Here is a 21,582-nt window from a genome sequence, read left to right on the forward strand (position 1 = left end):
CGTATTAGCCAGGCCAGGCTAAGGTTGACCCCATTCCGCCTGAAAATTCGCCCATTCCTCCAGGCACGCGATGAAACCCTAAGGGACAGGCCCAGGGGAAAGGGTCTAATGCGGCGGGCATCCAATCTTATGCCCTTTTCCTGGGGTCTGTGCAGGGCAGCAGTGTGGTGGCGGGCGCTGTCAGGATCAGCGTGAGGAAGCCCCGAGCCCTAGGAGGGCTGCGAGCGATTCCCCAGCAATGCCTCACAACTCCATCAGATCCGGTAAGGTCGCGGCGTGGCCAGGACCTAGAGCCCCGCGCCGCCACGGTGCGTCGGTGCGTGCGCTCTGGTCGGTGGGGCTGGGAAGCGTACACTCAGGGCTCGCGGGACCCACTAGCGTGGGGACGCAGCTGAGGGTGCCTAAGGCCTGGCTCTCCCGGTTGAGGCTGCGGCTCTAGAGCCTTGGGCTTTCTCTCAGCGGGCAGAGCTGCCCTCCCCAGGCCTTGGTTTCTGCAAACCACACGGAGCGGTGGGAGGCTGGATCTCCGTGGGGACACAGAGGCATGTCCTCTGAGCCCCCCACCATCATCACCCTTGCACAACAGGTTCGGTGGGCATCCTGCGTGCTCTTAGGCCCTCAGCTGCGCCGGTACTAGACTTGCAGAACCCCTTCCCCAGACCTCTAAGCCCTCGTTCTCGGGTGCGCAGTAGCCCTTGCCTGTGGCTCCCCCAGCGGGTCTGTGAACAGGCCCCCACACCTCTCAAGCTAAAGGGAAAGAACCAAGTGGGCCGGGGCCTAAGAGCCGGGAGTGTATTCGGATGCTCTCAGACCCCTCCTTGGCGGGCACCTGGCAAGCAGAGAGCCTCACGCAGGGCGTCCGACTCGCGCGGGCTGCGCTACCAGCGAGCCCGAGCCTCCCAAACCGCGCCGCGCGGCCCAGGCCTTCAAAAGCTTTCGCAACCCACCGCCCCTGCGCCAGTTCTCCCCACCCTCCCGGCCTGGGCCGGGCAGGGACTGTGCTGGGAAGAAGCCCCCGGGTCTGGGCGGGTCCGCGCCGTGGGCACGGCCTGCCTGCAGGAAGAGAGTGCGGACAGCGGGCAGAGGCGCGGCACGGCCCGCGGTGATGGATGGAGCCGGGCCCGCCACCGGGAAAGCGATTTATGGGGCTAGGGCGCAGCGCTATCGATTTGGGCCGGCGAAGTGAAAGGAAATCAATATTTCAGATGAATTCTAGGCGAATATGAAGTCCTGCTAGACAAACGGGACATTTGTTATAATAAGGAGGGTCGGAGCGGGCGCAGAGCGCCACTGAGATCTCTATTTAGCCAAGCGCATCGCAGAGTCAGGCTGCGCAGCTCAGTCTTGGGTCTGGGGCAGAGGCTCCTCTAGGAAGGGCGCGGGGACCCTCCTCCCAGCGCTTCGGGAGGTTTCTCACCCGGGTTCGCCCCAGGACAGAGACCGAGGTAACAAGGAGCTTCCTCCTCATCCTCTGTTCCCGGCAGTGAGCCTTCCCCCGCCCTGGCGGCCGCCTGCTGCGGTACCCGGTTGCCTTGGGGCCAGTGCGGTAGTCGCGCCCTCCCGGTGCGACGTGGTCTGCAAGACAGGGAACCGAGCAGGCTGCTCGGCGTCCCTTACCCAGCCGCGCTCGGGCGCCAGGCGCGCTCCTTGGCCACTCTCTGAGGCCAGGACAAGTTTTTAGCCCCTTAGTCTTCAGCTAAAGCAGTGTACAGTATAAGACATTGCCCTGCCTTGGGATCAGGACAGCCCCCGCTGGCGAGTACGCGGTGCCGAGTGCCCGATTCCGCGCCAAGCTGGCTCTGGCTGCTTCTGCTCCTCTTCCGGGGCTCAGTCTCCCCCCGACCCGACCTTCCCCTGACCTTTCAGGCGGCGGTGGGAGGAGTAGGTAGGTGCGCTCGGACTTCGAATTTATCCGGCTGGGTCGGACCCTTACCCTCCGATGCTGCCAGAGGCAGTGTCGTGGTGCTCTAGGTTGGCTTGATTTTGTTTTCGGTGTTTTTTTCTTCCTAGAAGAATTCATTCGAGTAAACGGGAATAAAAGAAGGAAGGACAAACAAGACCACTTACTTTTACTTTATTTTTAAGTAGCAACAGGCCCAGAGGATAAAACGCCCCTTTCGCCTATTCTTAAACGCAAACCGCCTTTGGGTTTGGGGAGGGAGCCGTCTGCGCCCCGAAGCACCAGGGGCAGAGGTAGTTTTCTGTCTGGGGGAGGCAGAGAGGTTTCTTCTTTACTGTCCCCAAAATAAATAAATAAAGCAGCGAGGAAGGGAGGGAGATCTTGACTTTCTCCTTTAGTTTAATGCTAATAAACCAGAAAAAAAAAAATCGCCCAAAACACAGTTCAAAAGGTTCAAGCCTCCTGTTTCTTTTCTGATCCCTTCCTTGGGTAAATATGAACGGGACACCCCGCATATATCTCATTAGTTTACGTGACGCTGCTACCTAAATTTCTGAGAGTTCACTCATATGGTGACCCTTTTGCTTTGATAAAGCTATTTTCCCTTAGGTTTTAGCGGTTTCCCCCCTTTTCCTCAGGCATTTCTGAGTGCGGTTGGGCACGGAAAGTCCCCATTTAGTAGTTTCCCTGGAGCGGAATCTCGGGGTGCCGGTGGCCGCGCGGCTTTTCGCTGGAGCGAGGCCAGGCGTACCTTTTCCAAAAACATGAGACGCAGTAGCAAGTTTCCTTCGCGATTCGCCCCGGACTTTGTGGCTTCCATCTCAGGCTCATCGCCGCTGATCTCGCCTTACGGGTGTTAAATTTTTTTCTGCAGTTTTATTCTGAAGCGATATTAACAATAAATTATTCTAATGTGCTTTAGTCGGCTGTGGGCGTTTGAATGTTCTCTAAAAGCCTCTCGGAATTTTGATGCTTCAAGGAAAGAAAATCCTCTAAGGCAAAAACATTTCTTTAAAATATTCAAATATGCATGCGTAGTGATAAGCACCATATAAATGTTAAAATGTAGTAAGTCTGCGTTACTGAGAAAAAGTGTTTAATTAAAAAAAAAGGAAAAAAAGAGCAAATTGTCATTAAAAGTTATTTGAAATAACTTGGCGCAAACCCCTCCCCCAGCTCTTGAAAATAGGTTATTCGAAGAGTAAAAGGAGACGTTAAGAACGGGAAAGAACGATTCCTCTCATTCCCCTCGTCTGAGTCTGTTTCCCTCCTCCTGGTTTTAGAAAGAAGGATGGGAGGTTAAATGCATTTAGGAAAGATTTGTTTTCTTCCTAAATTTGTGGTTTGTCGGTTTCTTTCTTTCTTTCTTTTTCTTTTTCTTTTTTTGGCCTGTGTTGAAAATAAGATCTTCCCGGAAAGGGGAAACAGCTTGAGGAACATAAAGAGGTATTGGGGTTCCTCAATTCATCTTTGTTTCAAGATGGTCCACCCTCCCACCCTCCTCAATGCAAGTTAATTAGGAGATAATTTAGCTACCTTGTGAATTAGTTTTAAGATAAGTATCTTTTCAAGTTTTGTCACTTTAATTGCCCCGCTGATTGATAAGAAGTAATTATTTCTAATTGACACTTTTTTGATGTCTATTGGAAGCATTTATTTGAAACTTTTTTGGGGTGGAAGGAAAGTTAATTAATTCTATCAGTCTATACCCAGAAGGCCTCTGCCTAATTTTTCTGAAGAGGACAAAGGAAGTGAAGGAAAACAGACAAAAATTAATCTAATGGAATTGGAATCATCAAAAGACATTTTGGTTTAAAGGAGAGCATCTACTAATATAACAATGTGTCACAATTTCTATTATATAGCCTCAAATCTCCAATTTTACTGAGGTGTGTTTTATGGGTATATATTTTCCCACGGAGGTACACAAAACCCCTTTCTATGCTGACTTCATTTTGGAGCAAGTTCCTCTGATTTGTAACTAATATTTCTGAAAAACAAAATTGGTAGAATGCAATATGCTCGGAATAAATGGAATCGTTTTTATAAAAGTTAATTGTAAGAAAGATGTACTAGTAGTTGTCATTCTTCTGTAATTATTGATAGAATTGAGGATAAAGGTGAAACTTTACTTACACTGACGTGCTTTTTCATAGCTAAACCTTGAAGTAAACAGTTTAATCATTCACATTCTCTAGAACATTTTACTTCCACAGAGAAAGAAAGGAAAGAATGAAGAGAAAAAGAAAGACGCTGAAACTAGTGGTGGGGGAGGGGAGGGAAGGCAGAAGGTGGCTGGAGGGAGAAGAAAATGAAAGAAATCATTTCAAAAAAGAAGGTAGCCAGGTGCTTGGAATGTTTGTCATTCAATATAAGTTTTTTTTTCTTTCTTTCTTTTTAATGTGCTTTAAAAATATTATTTGAACACAAGATCTCTACCACAACCCCTAAGCAACTCCTAACACCATCCTAAATATCTCATTCTTCTCAACATGAATAAGAGACAGGATCTTCTGGGAGGTAGCTGGTTGAGATCTTGGGTGTCTGGGTATCAAAGTCTTCATTTGGTGTCCATGAACAGTTAGCAAGAAAATGCTCATTGTGCTCTGGGGACTTATAAAAGTGATTTGAGCATTATTTATTTTTATTATTAAACCCCCTGTAACCTTCATCCTTAGATGTGGATGCATGATCTTTATGTAGATAGATTTTTTATTCACAGACATAGGAAAACATTCCCACATCACCCAAAAGTAGAGACACCCCAGAAGCGCACGCACACTCACGCATGCCTGGAATGAGAGAGCCACAATCAGACAAGACACACTCCTGTCAGGGTAATTCCAGCCACAATCGTTTTCAATCATTTCTGTATAAAATTTTGTCTGCTTTTAATGATGCTTCTTCCAGATTACGTGAAGCTGCAAGAATGAGGAAACATTTTACATGAAAAAGAAATTTAAGACGTACAAACAGCAGATAACATCGCATACCAACCTCACTATTAGTGAAACTGAAAAAAATAGATAAATAATGCAAAAAAAAAAATAAGCAAGGGAGAGTTTAGTAATGGAAAATTCCCCTGCAATTAAATGAAACAGTAATTTAGTGCAGATATGCCTGAATGAATTAGCATTTATTAATTGGTTCTCATGAAAACAATTTGTGTGTGTGGTTGTGGCGGTGGGGTGTTTAAAGTGTATATTTTCATAGGAAAAGTTCCTCAAATGTTGATATCACATTACATAGTTACCACGTTTTACTTTGTGAAAAATCCTGAGTCTTTTACTGCCTAATTTCACCTGCACACAGAGACCTTAGAGTCAAAAGAGAGGTATCCCTTTGAAGGAGGGAGAATAAAGGCAGATTCCCGTTTACTTGGGGTATTTCCAAACTGACAGGAGACAAACTAGCAGTTAGTTATCTCTAGTAACATCCGAAACAAACTCCCAGGTAACTCTTCTCTGGGGCATAACTGAGGCAGAGGAAGGCTGCTTTGTGGTTGTTGTTACATACATGAGCAAGCGTACACACACACACACACACACACACACACCAGCCTGATCCAGCATCCTAACTCTGGCAGGACCTGCCGTTTGTAATCTCAGCGAGGAGCTTGCTAGGGTTGACTGGCGCATGGATGTGTTTACTTTCTCTCGCCACAGTTGGTCTATCTTCGTTCCAAGCATTTTAAAGCTGGTCTATTTATCAGTCCAAGAGGTGCTGAGTTCTCAGTTGAGCTGAGAAAGCGTTGAGCTTTGTGGCTGTGAGTACAGAAGGAGCCAAAAGATAAAGGAAAAAAAGATGATGGAGGAGAAAAGGGGGGATATGAGCTGTCATTCAGGACTGCAGGTTCTTTTTGTTTTGCTTAGCTCAGACTTTGGGAAAGGCTGAGCCACTGCCCCCATCACCTCCACTCCACTCAGAGGTAGACTTGGGGGAGTAAGCCACCCTCTGAGAGAGGAGAATGTTTCCCTGAACCCACAGTTCGTTGGGGAGAGTGATTCTGAGTTCAGACTGGAACTACTTAGCTCAGGTTCTTTTGGAGAGAGAGTTAAAACTCATTCTGCCCCCCCAAAAAATGTGAAATAACTCCTTCCACCAGTGTGCTAGATAATTCTCATTTGGAGAAGGTGAGCAGAGAACAAAAATCCAGGCATCTCCTGGTTTCTGAAAACTCTAGTGTCTCAGGGATTGCCAGCCTTAGAAACTTCCAGTCCATGGTCAGTGACCCCTGGGATGGAATTTGTGGGTCAGGATGGGCTGAGCAGAGGCATCCACCCTTCTTTATTTTAATTGAGGCAATGGCACTTTTAACTAAATCTTTGAGGGTTCATAATAATTTCCTCAGATCCAAAGTCAAGGCTGAGGGAGACAAGCCCATTTTGGTTGTTGAAAGCCCCTCCTGCATGCTCTCTTAGCCAGGTGGGAGCATTATGAACAAATGACGTGTTGTGTGAGTCAAGGGCCAGAAACATTTTCATGGGAAGATTGCCATTTTAAGTCCACAATTCACTGCATCTAGGCTTTACCTTGACTAGGTATCCTGCCCCAGGACTGAGCCTGGGTAGACTCCAGAATCTCTTTACTGAGGCTTATTCAAGATCAAGCAGAGGGAGTTCAAGAGTTCCTAGGTATTTTGGGGTCCTGTTCGTGTTTCTCCCAAGAACACCTGCCCCATAGTCCTGAATGGCATATAAGACGCCAAGTATTGTTAAGACTCAGCACAGCCAGCCTCACAGCCTCCCATCCTCTGCCAGCATCACTTTTATATCCAAAGAAAGAACGGAGACCCCAAGCACTGAGCACATCCTGGCACTTAGTGAGCCCTCCATAAATGCAAGCTGTTATTAGTGTCATCCAGAACTGCAGCTTGTGTGGCATACTGCTGGGAAGGGGCCTATCCACTGTCTCACTGAATTCTCACCACAACTGCCTGCCACACAGGTAGTGCTATGGATAGTTTTACAGAAGAGAAGGGAACTGATGCTCAGAAGTTGATCTGGCCCCAAGTCCCCTTTCCACTGCACCCCAAAGTTTACTTCCTCAGAAATCCCTGCAACACTAGATGGTCCACACCTGCAATCCCTGTGGGAACTCCCCACAGAACCTTGGTAAGAAGGCACATGGTGCCGTACTGAGAGGCAAGACCTTCAGGCTATTAGCTTGTTTTCTTCTTCAGTCTCCCTAACTTGAATTAAGATAGATCCCTTCTCAGTGGGATCTCAGCTATCCCATCTGCCAAATGGGAAAAGGGGTCTCTGTCTGGATATCCCCCTTGGAGGTGGTTGTGAGGGAGAATGAGGTGATCGTTGTTGTTTTGTTCTGTCAGCTCAATTCTGACTCATAGTTGACTCCATGTGACATAGTAAAACTGTCCTACAGAGGGTTTTTTTTAGCTGTAATCTTACTAGAAGCAGATTGCAGGTCTTTCTCCCTTGAAGCCTTTGAAGCTGAGTGCGTTCAAACCACCAGTTTTTCAATTAGTAATTGTCACTAGGGCTCCACTAAGAAAGGAAGAAAAGAAGGTCTTCTTTTAACACAGCTTTCAAGATTGCTGTGTCTCTATTTGCACTAAAAAAAAAAAAAAAACCCACTATCCAAGGATACCTCAATAGCTCTCCTCCTCATGGAGAATGTGAAAGGGCCTCAGTGGGTCCTGGCAACTCACAGGCCCATGGTGCATTTACTTCCCTCCCTTCACACCTCCAAGATACAGGCTGCCTACCTACCTGGACCCATTTCAGAGACTAAAGGGTCAGTGAGTGTGACAGAAACTACTTAGACTTACCCGGAGGATCCCACTTCCACAGGAAGCACAGCCTGGAATGAAGGCCCCTTGAGCAACTGGATATCATTTCCCCAAGTTTAGGCCCATTCCCTTTTCTGGTTCTTCAGGGTTCCCTCTTGCTCAGAGATTCAGAACCCAGGGGGTTCAACTTGTCCCATTAGCTTAAAAGACATTTTTTTTTTTTTTTTTAATATTTTCCCCTTTTGTGTGGAGAAAAGCTGCCTAGTTCCTGGGCTGCTTGCACTTCTCTGATGACAAACCTGGCTTTTCATTTAAGCGTCGAGAGAGTGAGAGAGAGAGATTAAGGGAGAAAACATATTTCTTCCTTCCTTTCTTTAATCTCTTTTCTTTCTCCTCCTATCTTCAGCCACAATGTTCATTGGTTTTGTCTTTTTCATTTGTTTTCCTAAGTGGCCTTCAAGTGACCTGGGTAGTTAGTGCTAATTAGTCCACAGGGACATATTGTCACTGTCAGACCAGCACAGCAGAAACATCCAGAGAGTGAGTTTGGTGACGCAGCTAAGAAAGAAACAGCTTAATCTGTGGGCATCACGTGAGCTGTGTGTTTGCACACATCCAGGCCCTTGCATGCAGCAGTTTGGAGTTTTCAACCTGTCTAGGAGGAGAGCAGAACTATTATTCCTAGGACAAACTCAGAGGTCAGGAGATGTCAAGGGGGTAAGGGGCTTTTGAAATCACTGTGAAGACAGCCATACCTCACCTTGCCCATCACAGAGCCCACTGCACTCCAGCAGCAAGAGGGGTGTAAGAGAGTTAAGTCATGGGAGTAAATTCAATTTCAGACCCGAAGGGTGGCTTAACTCTCAGAAAAACAATAGACAGGCCTGCAAACTGAACACCTACACCAGGGAGATGTACACTTTAGAACAATCAATCCTGGGAGATCAGAAGGGCAGCATTTGCACAGGGAGAAAGGTAGGGAGGCAGGAATGCATAGGTAAAGAGGATACAGGGAAAGGTAACCACAAGGAGGAAGTGGGAAGAGAGCTGTTACACTGTGTGGAATATAACCAGTGTCACGAAAAAAATGTGTATGAATTGCTGAATGTAAAACGAATCTGCTTTGTAAAATTTCACCCAAATCACAGTAAAAAGTTGGGGAAAAGGCGGGTGGGCACTAAGAACTGGAGGCTTTGCTATTAACCCAGACCTTGCCACTTATGCACTGTGTGGCATTAGGCAAATCAATGTTCTCTCTGGGCTTGAATTTCCTCATCTGTATGTATTATGGAAATATTGCAGAACTTCTGCAAAGTAACTTAAGTAAAGCCAGTACCCTCACCTGGTACAGAGCAGTTGCTCAAGAGATCTTTTCCTGCTCCCTACAGTGGTCATTAGTGAAGAGTTTCCAGAAAAATCTTCAGGGCAAAGTCACAAGCATTACATTGTTTTACTATTTCTTGTGAAACTCTCCATGAGTCATTTGAAACCCAGTGCCAAAACTTTGTTCCAATTAAAATTTAGGACAGATCTAGTAATATTCCATGTGGGCAAAAGCAACAGTCCTTTCTTTTTTTTTCAGTTGCTGTCTAGTAGATTCTGACTTGTGATCCCATGTGTCTCAGAGTAGAACTCCATTCTATAGGGTTTGCATGGCTGTGACCTTTCAGAAGTAAATCACTAGGCCTGTCTTCTAAAGCATCTACAAACCAAAAAACTCACTGCCATCGAGTCGATTCTAGCTCATAGTGACCCCTCCTTGAGTTTCCGAGGCAGTATCACTACGGAAGTACATTACCCAGTCTTCCTTCCGAGTAGTGGCTGGTGGGTTTCAACTGCCAGCCTTCTGGTTTGCAGTCAAGTGCCTTGGGCACTATGCCAGGAGGTTTCAAACCATCAACCTTTTGATTAGTAACCCAGCACTCAACCATTTACACCACCCAAGGACTTCATAGGGATGTTGATGAAATCAAATAAAAGAATACCTGGGAATCCCTGGCTGAGACCACTATGGACATTATTAGCTGTTACCATAACGTGACCTGGAAAGAAATGTCTTGTTTCATTCTACCAGAAAACCCAGTCACAGGCAAAACACTAGGCTTGTGATAGAAAGGGTTGTCTGTGAATTTTATGTTGGAATCCAGAACATTCTAGGCGTTTAGCAGAAGTGGTTTTAGAGGAAAGAGGAGCTGAAGTGGGTGTGTAGCTGTGCTGTGGTACAGCTAAGACAGGGCCATGAGAAGACTTGTCTAGGTTTTTGTTTTTAATTGACACAGATCCATGCATTTATTAAAAAAACAATAATCTATGAATCCCCTGTGCTGGTATCTTTTTTCTTTCCCTTCCGTTTTCTTCCCTCCTTTTCCTGGTCACCTGTCTGTCCGTCTGTCTGTCTCCTTCTGTCTTATGTTTCCCTACCCTATGTAATAATAATCTAGCTTTGGCATGATAGCAAGCCCTGGCTGACATTTAAAAGTCTCTGTGATTGGGTGAGCACCAGACCATTGACTTAAGTCTGTTTTGCTGTTATACTGCACTGAGGTTTGCTTTTGAGAATTCTCAAAATAAAGGTGGTGAGGATGGGGGTGACCTCCTGACACATGGGTGTGGATCGAGTTGACTGTGACTTTGAAGGAAACCAGGAAGAGGAATGAGATTGAGAGGGAGGGCATGGGGAGGAAGAACTACTGGAGTCGAGCTAGGAACCAACTGGAATCTGAGGGTCAGTGGTTTAATTCAATTTAAAAAGGCCGGACAGAGTGCTGCCTGCCATATGCAGAGCGTGATGCCGGGGATGGTGCCATTTGGTTCCAGGGCTGTGGAGGTATGTGAGAGGTTCAGAGTAACACAAGGTGAGAACCACCTTCTCAGGGCAGAGAGCTGGAATCTTGTGATTCTCTTTCAAGATGACAGACCCACAGAATTAAGAGGGGGAAATAATTGGACAAAATAATTCAGTGGAAGCACAGGACTGAAAATAAATAACCCGGTCAGCAGAAGAACTGAAAGTCGTTTGTCTTGAATAGCTACCACAGTACAACCATGTTGCCAACAAGGGATAAAGTTCATGTGGCCACCTTGAGTTGGGAGGATCCCTGGAGCACTAGTTGTTTCCCAGGAGCAGCATGGGAGCCAGTGTGGGGATCAGCTCAGCTCCATGATGGGGGCTCTGGGTTGAGGTGGCTGTCCAGCTCAAAGCAAAATGTGGCAAAACTGTAGGTGCAAAAGCCATGGAAATATGCCTACTTCTGCCAAATCAAAACGGTTGGTAGATACTTCCACTGCTTTAATCCCTGTGGTTTAATAGATTTGCTAACTTGGTAGGACTTTTCTTTCTCTAAGTCTCCTCTCTCCTTGATGGTAAGACAAGACCAGAGTCTTTCCAGCTCTAATATTCGCCAATGACATGACAGTACCCATACCAGAAAGAGCCCTATGCCCCACACATCCCATCTCTCCCACTGGCCACAGGGCTTTCTGGACAGGTGTCCCTAGCTGTGACAGGCCGGCCCCAGGCCTCAGGGCACACTCTTTTACAGGTGGAAAAGATTCTCAAGAGTCCTGGAGGCAGTGACACAGTTGTCCTGAGTGTCTCCTTCCCTCGTTCCTCAGGGCCTGGCTGGGTCTTATTGGTTGGAAGGCACACATCTCTCCAGGAGATCTGAGGCCCAAGAGCACATTGTACCCCTGCCCATGCTGCTCTCCGTCCCAACTCCCTGGAAGTCACTCTCTGTACCACAAGGTGTAGACTCAATTATGTACTGCCTTCTATTGTTTGCAAACTATTTTATGTATGTTCATCAATTTGCCCTGTGTGGAGAGTGCCCTTCTTGAGGCCAGAGAGCCTATCTTTCCCCTTAGGTGGAGAATAAAAGGCAGTGCTTATCAAGTTGGGCATGGGAGTCAGACACACCTGCCTTTGAATCTCTTCAATCACTTAACATCTGTGTGAGCTCAGGAGCCTATTTCCTCACCAATAAAACAGGACTCATAGTTATTGCCTTAAAGGGCTACTACAAGGATTAAAGAACTTAATATGTGTGAAGCACTTAGTCACTTTCCTTCCACATCTCAGCCCATTGACAATCCACATCCACCTTCCTCATCAGCTAACCCAGCTCAAATGCCACCTCCTTCCAGAGCCTTCCATGATTGCTTTCCCTCCTCCTCAACTCCCCACATCTTCCTTTATTTGTATGGCAAGTCTTACAATCTATATTGTATAGGAGTCATCTCTCTCTGTGGGCTCTCCTCTTCGGGACTTGAGCAATTTGAGTGCCTGGGAGGATATAAACCTTATACATACCAGAGGTTTTCATTAGTTAAGTAGTACACCTAGACCTGGAGTTGCTCAGGATTGGAAGGGGCTCACAGATGAGGTACTATCTCCATATATTACCAAAAAAGAAACTAAGATCAGAAAGATGTGACTTGCCTCAGATCCCCTAAGAGTTTGTGACAGAGCAGGGATTCCACACTCTTACTCAGAGCTCTCTACATGACACTGTGGTACATCATAGAGCATGGTATAGGGAAGAGTAAAGGATCCAAGCTGAGGAGCACTAATGTGGCCTGTTCTGAGTGAGCATGACCTGGAGTGAGCAAGGAGAAGGGCCTCCATCACCTACTGACAAGCTGAGAGCTACCAAGACACATACACATACAAATGCCACACATATATACACACTCACACATATGTGTACACATGCACAACACACACATACACATATATGCATATAAACGTACAGAGACACACATGTACACACCTACACATACATAATCAGGACTGGGACTAGAATGGGGATGCAAGGCACCTAGGAGGCTCTCACTCTAAGCTTCATTCAAGTGCAGAATAGGACCTAAGTGTGCTCTTAAATTTTGTGCCATGGATGCCTGACTATCTTCAAACTAGTCTCCTATATGTAATCCACACACTCACACCCCCAGTTATATCCACTTATATGCACACCACATATATACATACATACATATGCGTATAATACTGTCACACACATAAATATACTAGGAATAAGACTTTACAAAATACATGCATTTGCAGGATGATACCTTAGGTCTGCAGGTGATTTAAAAAAAAAAAAGAAGAAGAAGAACAGAGAAGCCCCTGCTCTCAAAGACCCAGAGAGACATGTCTATGAAATTATAAGTACAACTGGTGAGTCCAGATTGAATTTACAATTGCTGAGAAGGAGCAGATGATAGGTATGGTTGGGGAAGTAGGGTCCAAATCATTCAGGGCACCTACTTTGTGATATAGGTCAATTTAGGCATTGAATTTGTAGCTCACTAATTTCCCTGTTCTTGCAAACTGTGGTATGAGATCTGAACAGAACACTCGGTGCCCAACCATGCCCCTAGTCCCATTCGCACTGATGGTCATAGCACTTAAGTTATGGGACATGGGTAGTGGTCAAGACTTAGCAGAGACCTTTGTCCAGCATTCCTGCTTTCAGAGGAGGCCCAGTCAGTCATTTACTGAGGTCATCATGCCAGAACCACTAGTACTTCTCAGTCTCTGGGGTTCAAGGGGACAGAGTCACTTATTTAATAGTCACTACCCCATATTTTCCTTAGAATCTAAGATCTGATGTAGCCACACATTGTGATTTGAACTGTGTTGAGCTTACTGTTTGGTGGTGTCCTTTGTAGAACACTTGTCTCCTGGCAAATGGGAGAACAAATAATGTTGATGTTGGGCCTTGAATTGCCTGATGTCCACATAAAGGCTATAGCTCCTCAGTTCTGAGAAATGATGCACTCAGCGTGCTCTCACCAGAAGGCATTGCCAGCATGGTGATGGTGGAGAATTCACATTGCCACCATCCAAAAATGGAGCCATATCTTGAGGTCCCCTTGTCTCATCTTTACTTTTACTAACAACCCCCACCTCTTCCAGGCATGTAGCATAGCACAAGTTTGCCAGTCATGTGAAGAATCCACTAGTTCCAAATTCTAACAACATTTTTTAATGAAATGAAAAAACTAGTCACCAACATTGTATAAAAGGGAGAGACCCCAGATAGCTAAAGCGTTAATGAAGAAGACCTCATAATTTACTACACAGCCATGGTAGTCAAAACAGCCTGGTACTGTTAAAACAACAGACACATGGACCAATGAAATAGAATTGAGAATCCAGAAATAAATCCATTTAGCTATGGGCAGCTGATCATCACCAAAAGGCCAAAGTCCATTAAATGGGCAAGAGACAGTCTCTTTAAAAAATGGTGCTGGCAAAACTGGTTATCCATTTGCAGAAAACTGAAATAGGACCCATACCTCATATCAAACACAAAAACTCACTCAAAATGGATCAAAGACCTAAATGTAAAATCTAAAAATATAAAGTTCTTGGGAGAAAAAAATAGGAACAAAGCAAAGACCCTAATATATGGCAAAAATAGAATATCGAACATAACTCAAAATGCACAAATAGCAGAAGATAAACTAGATAACTAGAACTTACTGGAAATTAAATACTTACATTCACGAAGACTTTACCAAAAGAGTTAAAAAGAGAACTTATGAACTGGGAAAAAAGTTTGGCAAAAAATATTGAAGGGTCTAAACTCTAAAATTTACAGAAAACTCTAACATTTCAACAACCAAAAGACAAACAATTGAACTGAAAAATGGGCAAAGAATATGCGCAGACACTTCACCAAAGACATTCAGGTGGCTAACAAACACTGAAAAGATGCTCATGATCATTAGCCATAACAGAGATGCAGATCAAAATTATAATGAGATATCATCTCACTCCGGCAATAGTGGCACTGATTAAAAAAAAAAAAAAAAAGTGCTAGGGAGATTGAAACTCATATACACTGCTGGTGGGACTATAAAATGGTAACCCACTTTGGAAAATGGTATGATGCTTACATGAAAAGCTAAAAATAGGAATACCATACAATCCAGCTACTAGACCTGAAGACGAAGGACCATAGTCTCAGGAGACATCTAGGTCAATTGGCATAACCCAGTACATAAAGACAGTGTTCTACATCCTAGTTTGATGAGTAGCACTGAGGGTCTTAAAAGCTCTTGAGTGGCCGTCTAAGATACAATTATTGGTTTCTTCCCATCTAGAGCAAAAGATAGTGAAGAAACACAAAGACTCAAGGAAGTAATTAGTCCAAAGGACTAATGGTCCACATGAACCACAGCCTTCTTCAGCCTGAGACCAGAAGAACTAGAGGGTGCCCAGATAGCATTACTGACCATTCTGACCAGGGATGCAATGGAAAGTCCCTGCTAGAATGGGAGAAAAAATGTAGAACAAAACTCAAATTCATTAAAAAAAAAAAAAAAGAAAGGAAGAAAAGGCCAAATTTACTGGTCAAATAAAGAATAGAGAAACCCCCAAGACTATTGTCCTAAGTCACTCTTCTAATGGAACTGAAGCCACTCCCAGAGGCCACTTCTCAACCAAATAATAGACTGGATTATAAAATAAACAATAACACCCATGAGGAATGTGCTTCTTAGAACAATCAACCATACAAGACCAAAAAGGCAATATTTGCCCAAAAACAAAGACGAGAAAGCAGGAAGGGGCAGGGAAAGTGGAGGAATGGAAACAGGAAGCCCAGGGTAGAAATGAGGAAAGTGCTGACACATTTGGAGATTGCAACCAATGTCACAAATAATCTGTATGTGGATTATTGAATGGAAACAAATTTTGTTGTATAAATTTTCACCTAAAGCACAATAAAATGTTTCAAAAAATGAAGAGTCCAGGCACTTTCTGACAGAGTAAGGTCATCCACAGAAAAATTGGGCTAGGAGACTCCGATGGGCATGCGCACACTCACTCATCGCACCTGGTACAAGCAACCACTTTGTCTTGTTCTCAGCTTCCCTGGCACACACCTGAACTAATACGTCTCTCTTTCAGATTTCTTCTGGAGATCCTGTCACCCTGAAGTTTCCATCCCAGGCATTCATAGAATTCTTTATGTTTTGTCTCTTTCTCAGATGCATAGAACTCTTGGTCTACTCTCTGGAGAAGCTTCTAAACTTAGCCCTCCACAACCACTACCACCACCAGTTGCTGTTGAGTCTGTTCTGACTAATGGCAACCCCATATGTGTCAGAGTTGAACCGTAGTCCACAGGGTTTTCGTTTTCTTTTTTAATATTTTATTGTGTTTTCAGTGAAGGTTACTCAGACGTTTAGGCTCAACAACTTCTATATAAATTGTTCCGTGACATTCCTCACAATGGGTGGACAATCTCATTATCTCTGTCCTGCTTGTTCCATTTCCATTAATCTAGTTTTCCAGCAAGCATCCTTACATTCTTATCTTTGTTATAAAGTCATTGTTGACCATTTGGTCTCATATAGGTGACTTTTTTCTTTTTATTATAAATATTTCAAACAGAAATGAAGACTAGTACAATGAACCCCCATGTACTCATAGCTTAGCTTCAAAAACTATCAACTAATGGCTAATCGGGAGCTCTGGTGGTGTAGTGCCTAAGGCACTTGACTGCTAAACAGAAGGCTAGAGGTTCACACCCACCAGCCACTCTTCGGCTGGAAGGTTGGGCAATCTACTTCCATAGTGATACAGCCTCAGAAACCCCAAGGAGGGGTTGCTATGAGTTGAACTGACTCGACAGCAGTGTGTTTGGTTTGGTATTAGCCATTAAGGCTAATCTTCTTTCTTTTTTAAATCCTTTCACCCATACCAAACCAAATTCAATTCTTTTATTTATCAATCTATTTTCCCTCTCCACCCGTCCCCTCCCCTCCTTGATAACCAAAAAAGAAAATTTCTTTCTGTATGTACACATTTATATAGGTAATTTTTCAAAGGAGCACAGTATTCACGAGTGATATTAATTATTTTTTGAGCCAATTTGTTATTTAGCTTCAAGGTGACCTCAGGAGTTCATTTTGTTTCAAGGTTTGAAGAATATCTCAGAGTAATAGTCTTTAAGAGTCCTCTAGCCCAAACCAGTCTAATAAGCATGTTTTGTTTGTTTGCCTTTTAAAAGAAACTTGAGATTCCGTTCCACATTTTTCTCCCATTTTATCAGAGTCTGTGTATTGTGGCTCAGAATTGAATCGTGATGGTATCTGGGCACCATTGCATCATCATTTGCTCCATAGGGTTCTTGATAGCTGCATTTTCAGAAGTATATTACTAGGCCTTTCTTCTGAGATGCTTTGGGTGGACTTGAATCTTCAACCTTTTGGTTAGCAGTCAGACACAACCTTTGCACCACCCAGGTACTCCCAGCCATCTGTAGTCATATGATAAACCTCTCTCCTCTGCTTATGGTCTATTTCTTTCCTAAATGGGTGGTCAGTCTGGATCCTGTGCCTTGATTGCCTCCAGTTTTGCTCCAGCTCCTAGAGAAGCATCTGTGTCCCTCATACTCTGACTTTGACTTCTTCATTGCCAGTGTGCCTGCCCTGCTCCCCCCGAGTACCTAGCAGAGCTATAGCAAGCCTCTCCGCCACCCCTCCTCAGTAACCCCTGTTCTTCCAATGTGCCCTCCCCTAGTCATGCATCCCCTAGTCACACAAGCCTAGAATTCTAACTCCAAATTATCTAAAAAATCATGATTACTATAATACTCAGTTCAATAAGTGAAGATCTATTGAGCACCTTCATGATGCCAGGCCTGGAGTTAGGCTTTGAGATTGCAGAACTCAAGAGATATGCTTTTGCCTTCACACTTACATTGCAGAGGGAGAGGAAAGAAAACTGGACTTTCAACCACAATTGAAGAGAAAGGAAAGATTTCAATCCAAACAGACACCAAATGCTGAGCAAATGGAGGGGAGGAAGTACGCAACTGAGGCTGGACAGGTCTTGCTGGCTCTGAGCAGAGCCTGCCCCAGGGCAGAGGTAGAGTTCACGGGAAAGATTAGCAGAGGACCAGCAAGAGCAAAGGCGTAGGGTCCTAGGAGTATAGTTAGGGTCCAGGGATCAGCAACCAGCCTTGTGTGAAGAGAGACAGCAATGGAAATATGTGTTGCATTCAGATAAGCTATAGATGGAAAGAAAAGCCATTCTAAGGCATTAATTCTAACTCTGCTGTCAGGAAACCTGGGTAAAGGGCACTCAATGTCCATTTCTGCATAAATTTTCATCCCTACTTGGCTTGAATTTTTACTTCTTCTATTGTTGTCAATTTCATATTTTTCTCCACTCCCCTGTCAGAGCTTACTTTTTCTCGTTGGATCTTGTGGTGTTCTTATTAAGTGGAACAGCCATGGCAATGATCTGTGATATCTAAATTATTTACATTATTGAAATATCCTGATTTTTCATCTTTCCTATCCTTATTCCAGAGAGTCTTAGTCTAGTTATTTTCCAAAAGAATCTTAGATTCCTGCTTGAACTTCCTTTTAATCCAATCATTAACACACATTTATGCATGAAATGCTGCTATACAATCCGAGATGGTTCTATTCCAGGCCTGCCCACCTCCCTGACCCTGTTTTCTACTGTTTTCTTATGCAAACCCATCTGTTCCAGCCAACTAGTCATTGTTTCCAAAACACACTGTGCACATTCCCATCTCTGTGTCTTTGCCGATTCAGTGGCAGCTGCCTGAAACACCAGGTCCATCTCCACCCCTCTTGACAAAGCTCTGCTGAATTCTACCCCCTTGATGAGATCTCTATGACACCCTCAACCTTTAGTGATTTTCCCATATGACTTCCCACTGCACCTACTCTGGTCCACTCGTTTGACTCTTAATACATATTACCAAGAAACCAAAAAAAAAATAAAAATAAAAAATCCTCACTGCTGTCAAGTTGATTCCATCTCATAGCAACACCTCCTTGGGTTTCCAAGGTGGTATCTCTATGGAAGTAGATTGCCCAGTCTTCCTTCTGAGGAGTGGCTGGTGGGTTTGAACCACCAGCCTTCTGGTTAGCAGTCAAATGCCAGAGCTCCCTACCAACAAACGTTACTTACCTTTTCACATCGATTGTTGCCTCTGAGCTAGGCAAGAGTAAGAACTCCTTTAGATTTCTCTATGTCACCAGCATCTGAGACAAATTCCCATATGAAGTGAGGGTTCTACAAATGTCCATGATGATAGTTTACAAATAATTCTCCAATAGCATGTGTTATTGTTTTACTGATACTGTTAGCTACTGCTGAGTTGGCCCCAAACTCAGGGCAACCCCATGCACAACAGAACAAAAGGATATCGGGTGATGCAGCATCCGCATGATTGCTTACAGATTGGGTCATTGTGCTCCAGAAGGTCATCACTGGGTAGTTTTCAGAAGTAGATCTTCAGGTCTTTCATCCTAGTTCATCTTGGTCTGAAAGCTCTGCTGAAACCTGTTCAGCATCACAGCAACATTCAAGCCTCTGCTGACAGACAGGTGGTGGCTGCTCAAGAGGTCCATTGGCCAGGAATTGAATCCGGGTCTCCCACAAGGAAAAGGACAGTTCTACCACTGAACTGCCACTGCCTGGTGTTGTTTTACTAGTTGACCTAATTTGTGCAATTAAATTTTGTATATGACGTTTCCCCAATATGAAGCACACCTGGTTCTTTCCAGTAATGTTGCTATTAACTACTCTTTTATTTTCTTTATATTAAATGGCTACTATGGGGAGATCTCTGGTGGCATAGTGTCCAAAGCAGCCAGAATGCTCCTTGGAAGCAAGAATGGCCAGGCTTCGTCTCACCTATTTTGGTCATGTTGTAAGAAGGGACCATTCCCTGGAGAAGGATGTCATGCTTGGTAGGGTGGAGGGTCAATGAAAGAGGGGGAGGCCTTCAGCGAGATGGATTGACATGGTGGCTGCAACGATGGGCTCAAGTATAGCAGAGATTGTGGGGCTGGCGCGGGATCGGGTAGTGTTTCGTTCTGCTGTGCATGGGGTCACTATGAGTCGGAAACGACTTGACAGCACTTAACAACAACAATGGGGAGATCTCTGGTGGCATAGTGTCCAAGGCATTTGACTGCTAACTAGATGGTGGTTCAAACCCACCAGCTACTCCTGGAAGGAAGGTTGGGCAATCTACTTCTGTAGAGATCCTGCCTCGGAAACCCAAGGAGGGATCGCTGTGAGTCGAATCGACTTGATGGCGGTGAGTTGTTTTTTTTTTTTTTTTTTTGATGGGACTGAGGAAACAAAGAATACAGCCTTTTAGGGAACCTGATGCAGCCATCAAGGCCCAAGCTGCCTCACTGGGACACCTCCCTGGTCCTGGTGGCATCTTGCTGGCTTGTGCTCAGATGCAGGGTAGCAAAATTGGGCAGCAGTCTGCAGTGGAAGTAGCAAATACTGACAGGCCTGGACAATTCTGGTCCAGCAGATGACCTTTGTGGTAGACACTGGATGTCAGCTGGGTGAGGTGGTTGGTCAGATATTTAGGGTCAGAGGATCTGTAAGGACCAAAGCCTACAAGATTCTATAGGGTGGGAATACAACTCTCACAAATTATCTAGCATATAGTAAATGTATAAATGCAAACATGACACACTGCTGTGGAGTCGGATCAGACTCATTGCGACCCCTCCTTGGGTTTCCAAGGCAATATCACTATGGAAGTATATCGCTCAACCTTCCTTCCAAGGAGTGGCTGGTGGGTTTGAACTGCCAGCCTTCTGGTTAGCAGTCAAATATACTAAGTGTTTAATAAATATTTCTTCAGTTTAAGAATCTGTTTTGTTTTGTTTTGCTAGAGAAGCGTTTCTCAAGTGTGGTCCCTAGCCTAGATTCTTACAAGATTCTTTTAGCATGTGTGGGGCCCTGGAATCTGTTTCCTTCACAAGCTCCCCAGGTGATTCTTTTGTAGATTACCATTTGAGAAGTATGGAAATACAGTCAGCCCAGCCAAAGATCTTTCCCCTTGTGGAGTCTCTCATGGCAGACTCTGGGAGACTTCTGTTCTCTGTGCCTGGTGCCCCTCTTTCCAGAAAGTTTCCTGTCTGCCTGTACTCAACAGTGAATCAGACCTGGATAAAGTCTCAGATCTGCTCCTAACTGGCTACACACAAGTCATTTCACTGCCCAAGATGGTATCTTCATCTATAATATAGTCTCAAAGTATCAGACACACCTATCTCATAGATTGTTATGAAAATTCACAATCTAATGCAGCCAAAGTATAATTGATGTTTGTAGAATTTAATTAAATTTAAGAATAATTTATCTGATAGTACTTTGAAAGAGCTCTACAAATGTTAAATGTGTTAATAACCACCTTTAGACTGGATCTGAGGTCAGAAGGATCTTGAAAAGAGGAGAGAGTGTGGTCTTTGCCTCTTGTAGGCAGGATGGAAGTCCTGGTGGATTAGAGAGGACCCTGTCCAGCAGGGCAGTGACCAACCTATATAGAGGCTTTGCTATGCTAATGCTTTGGATTTTTGACTTTGAATCCAGAATGGAGATCAGAATGAGGGCTCAGGATAGAGACTAGGATAATGATGTGAAGAGTAGCAAGTGCATTTAGAAAGGAGCAGATGTTAGAAAGTGTGTGGCACAGATTTTGGAAACATGGTTTTGTCTTCTGCTTATCTGAGTGAGCCTGTCTTATACTGAAGAGTCATTTGGAAGGAAAGCCTAGAAGGTTAGCCAGTATCCCAAGACAGTAGCCCATTGGGTTTCCTCAAGTCAACTGTGTCCACTTCAAGGTTAGAACCCTATAGATCTGAGTGCTACATGTCTGTTGGTTTAGCTCAGCGCCCCACCCAGCCCTGACCCTACCCTTAGCTGGTACAGGTCAGAGTGACACTGGCAGCAAAAGCCCTGATTCAGCATGAAAAGGAAGAGGAGGTGAGGTGGACATGCATTCTCTAGAGCCTTTCCTTCTTTTTTAAAATTTTTATTGTGATTTGGGTGAAAGTTTATAGAGAAAATTCATTTTCCATACAGCAGTTCACATACACTTTGTCTCATGACATTGACTACAAT

At 44.6% G+C, this 21,582-nt stretch overlaps 1 protein-coding gene across 1 annotated transcript in view; it reads left to right on the forward strand.

Moving 5' to 3' along the window:
- Window positions 1-238: 238 nt before the first annotated feature.
- Window positions 239-21,582, forward strand: part of PAX8 (paired box 8) — a 103,069-nt gene continuing 81,725 nt past the window's right edge. The window contains exons 1-5 of the mRNA XM_007959505.1: window positions 239-263; window positions 587-765; window positions 994-1,102; window positions 1,485-1,638; window positions 1,742-1,881. Coding sequence (XP_007957696.1) covers window positions 239-263; window positions 587-765; window positions 994-1,102; window positions 1,485-1,638; window positions 1,742-1,881 — 607 coding nt within the window. The remainder of the gene's footprint in view (window positions 264-586; window positions 766-993; window positions 1,103-1,484; window positions 1,639-1,741; window positions 1,882-21,582) is intronic.

The sequence above is a fragment of the Orycteropus afer genome, unplaced genomic scaffold (assembly GCF_000298275.1).
Source record: "Orycteropus afer afer isolate SDZICR_OR568_19922 unplaced genomic scaffold, OryAfe1.0 scaffold00017, whole genome shotgun sequence".
Taxonomy (NCBI): Eukaryota; Metazoa; Chordata; class Mammalia; order Tubulidentata; family Orycteropodidae; genus Orycteropus; species Orycteropus afer.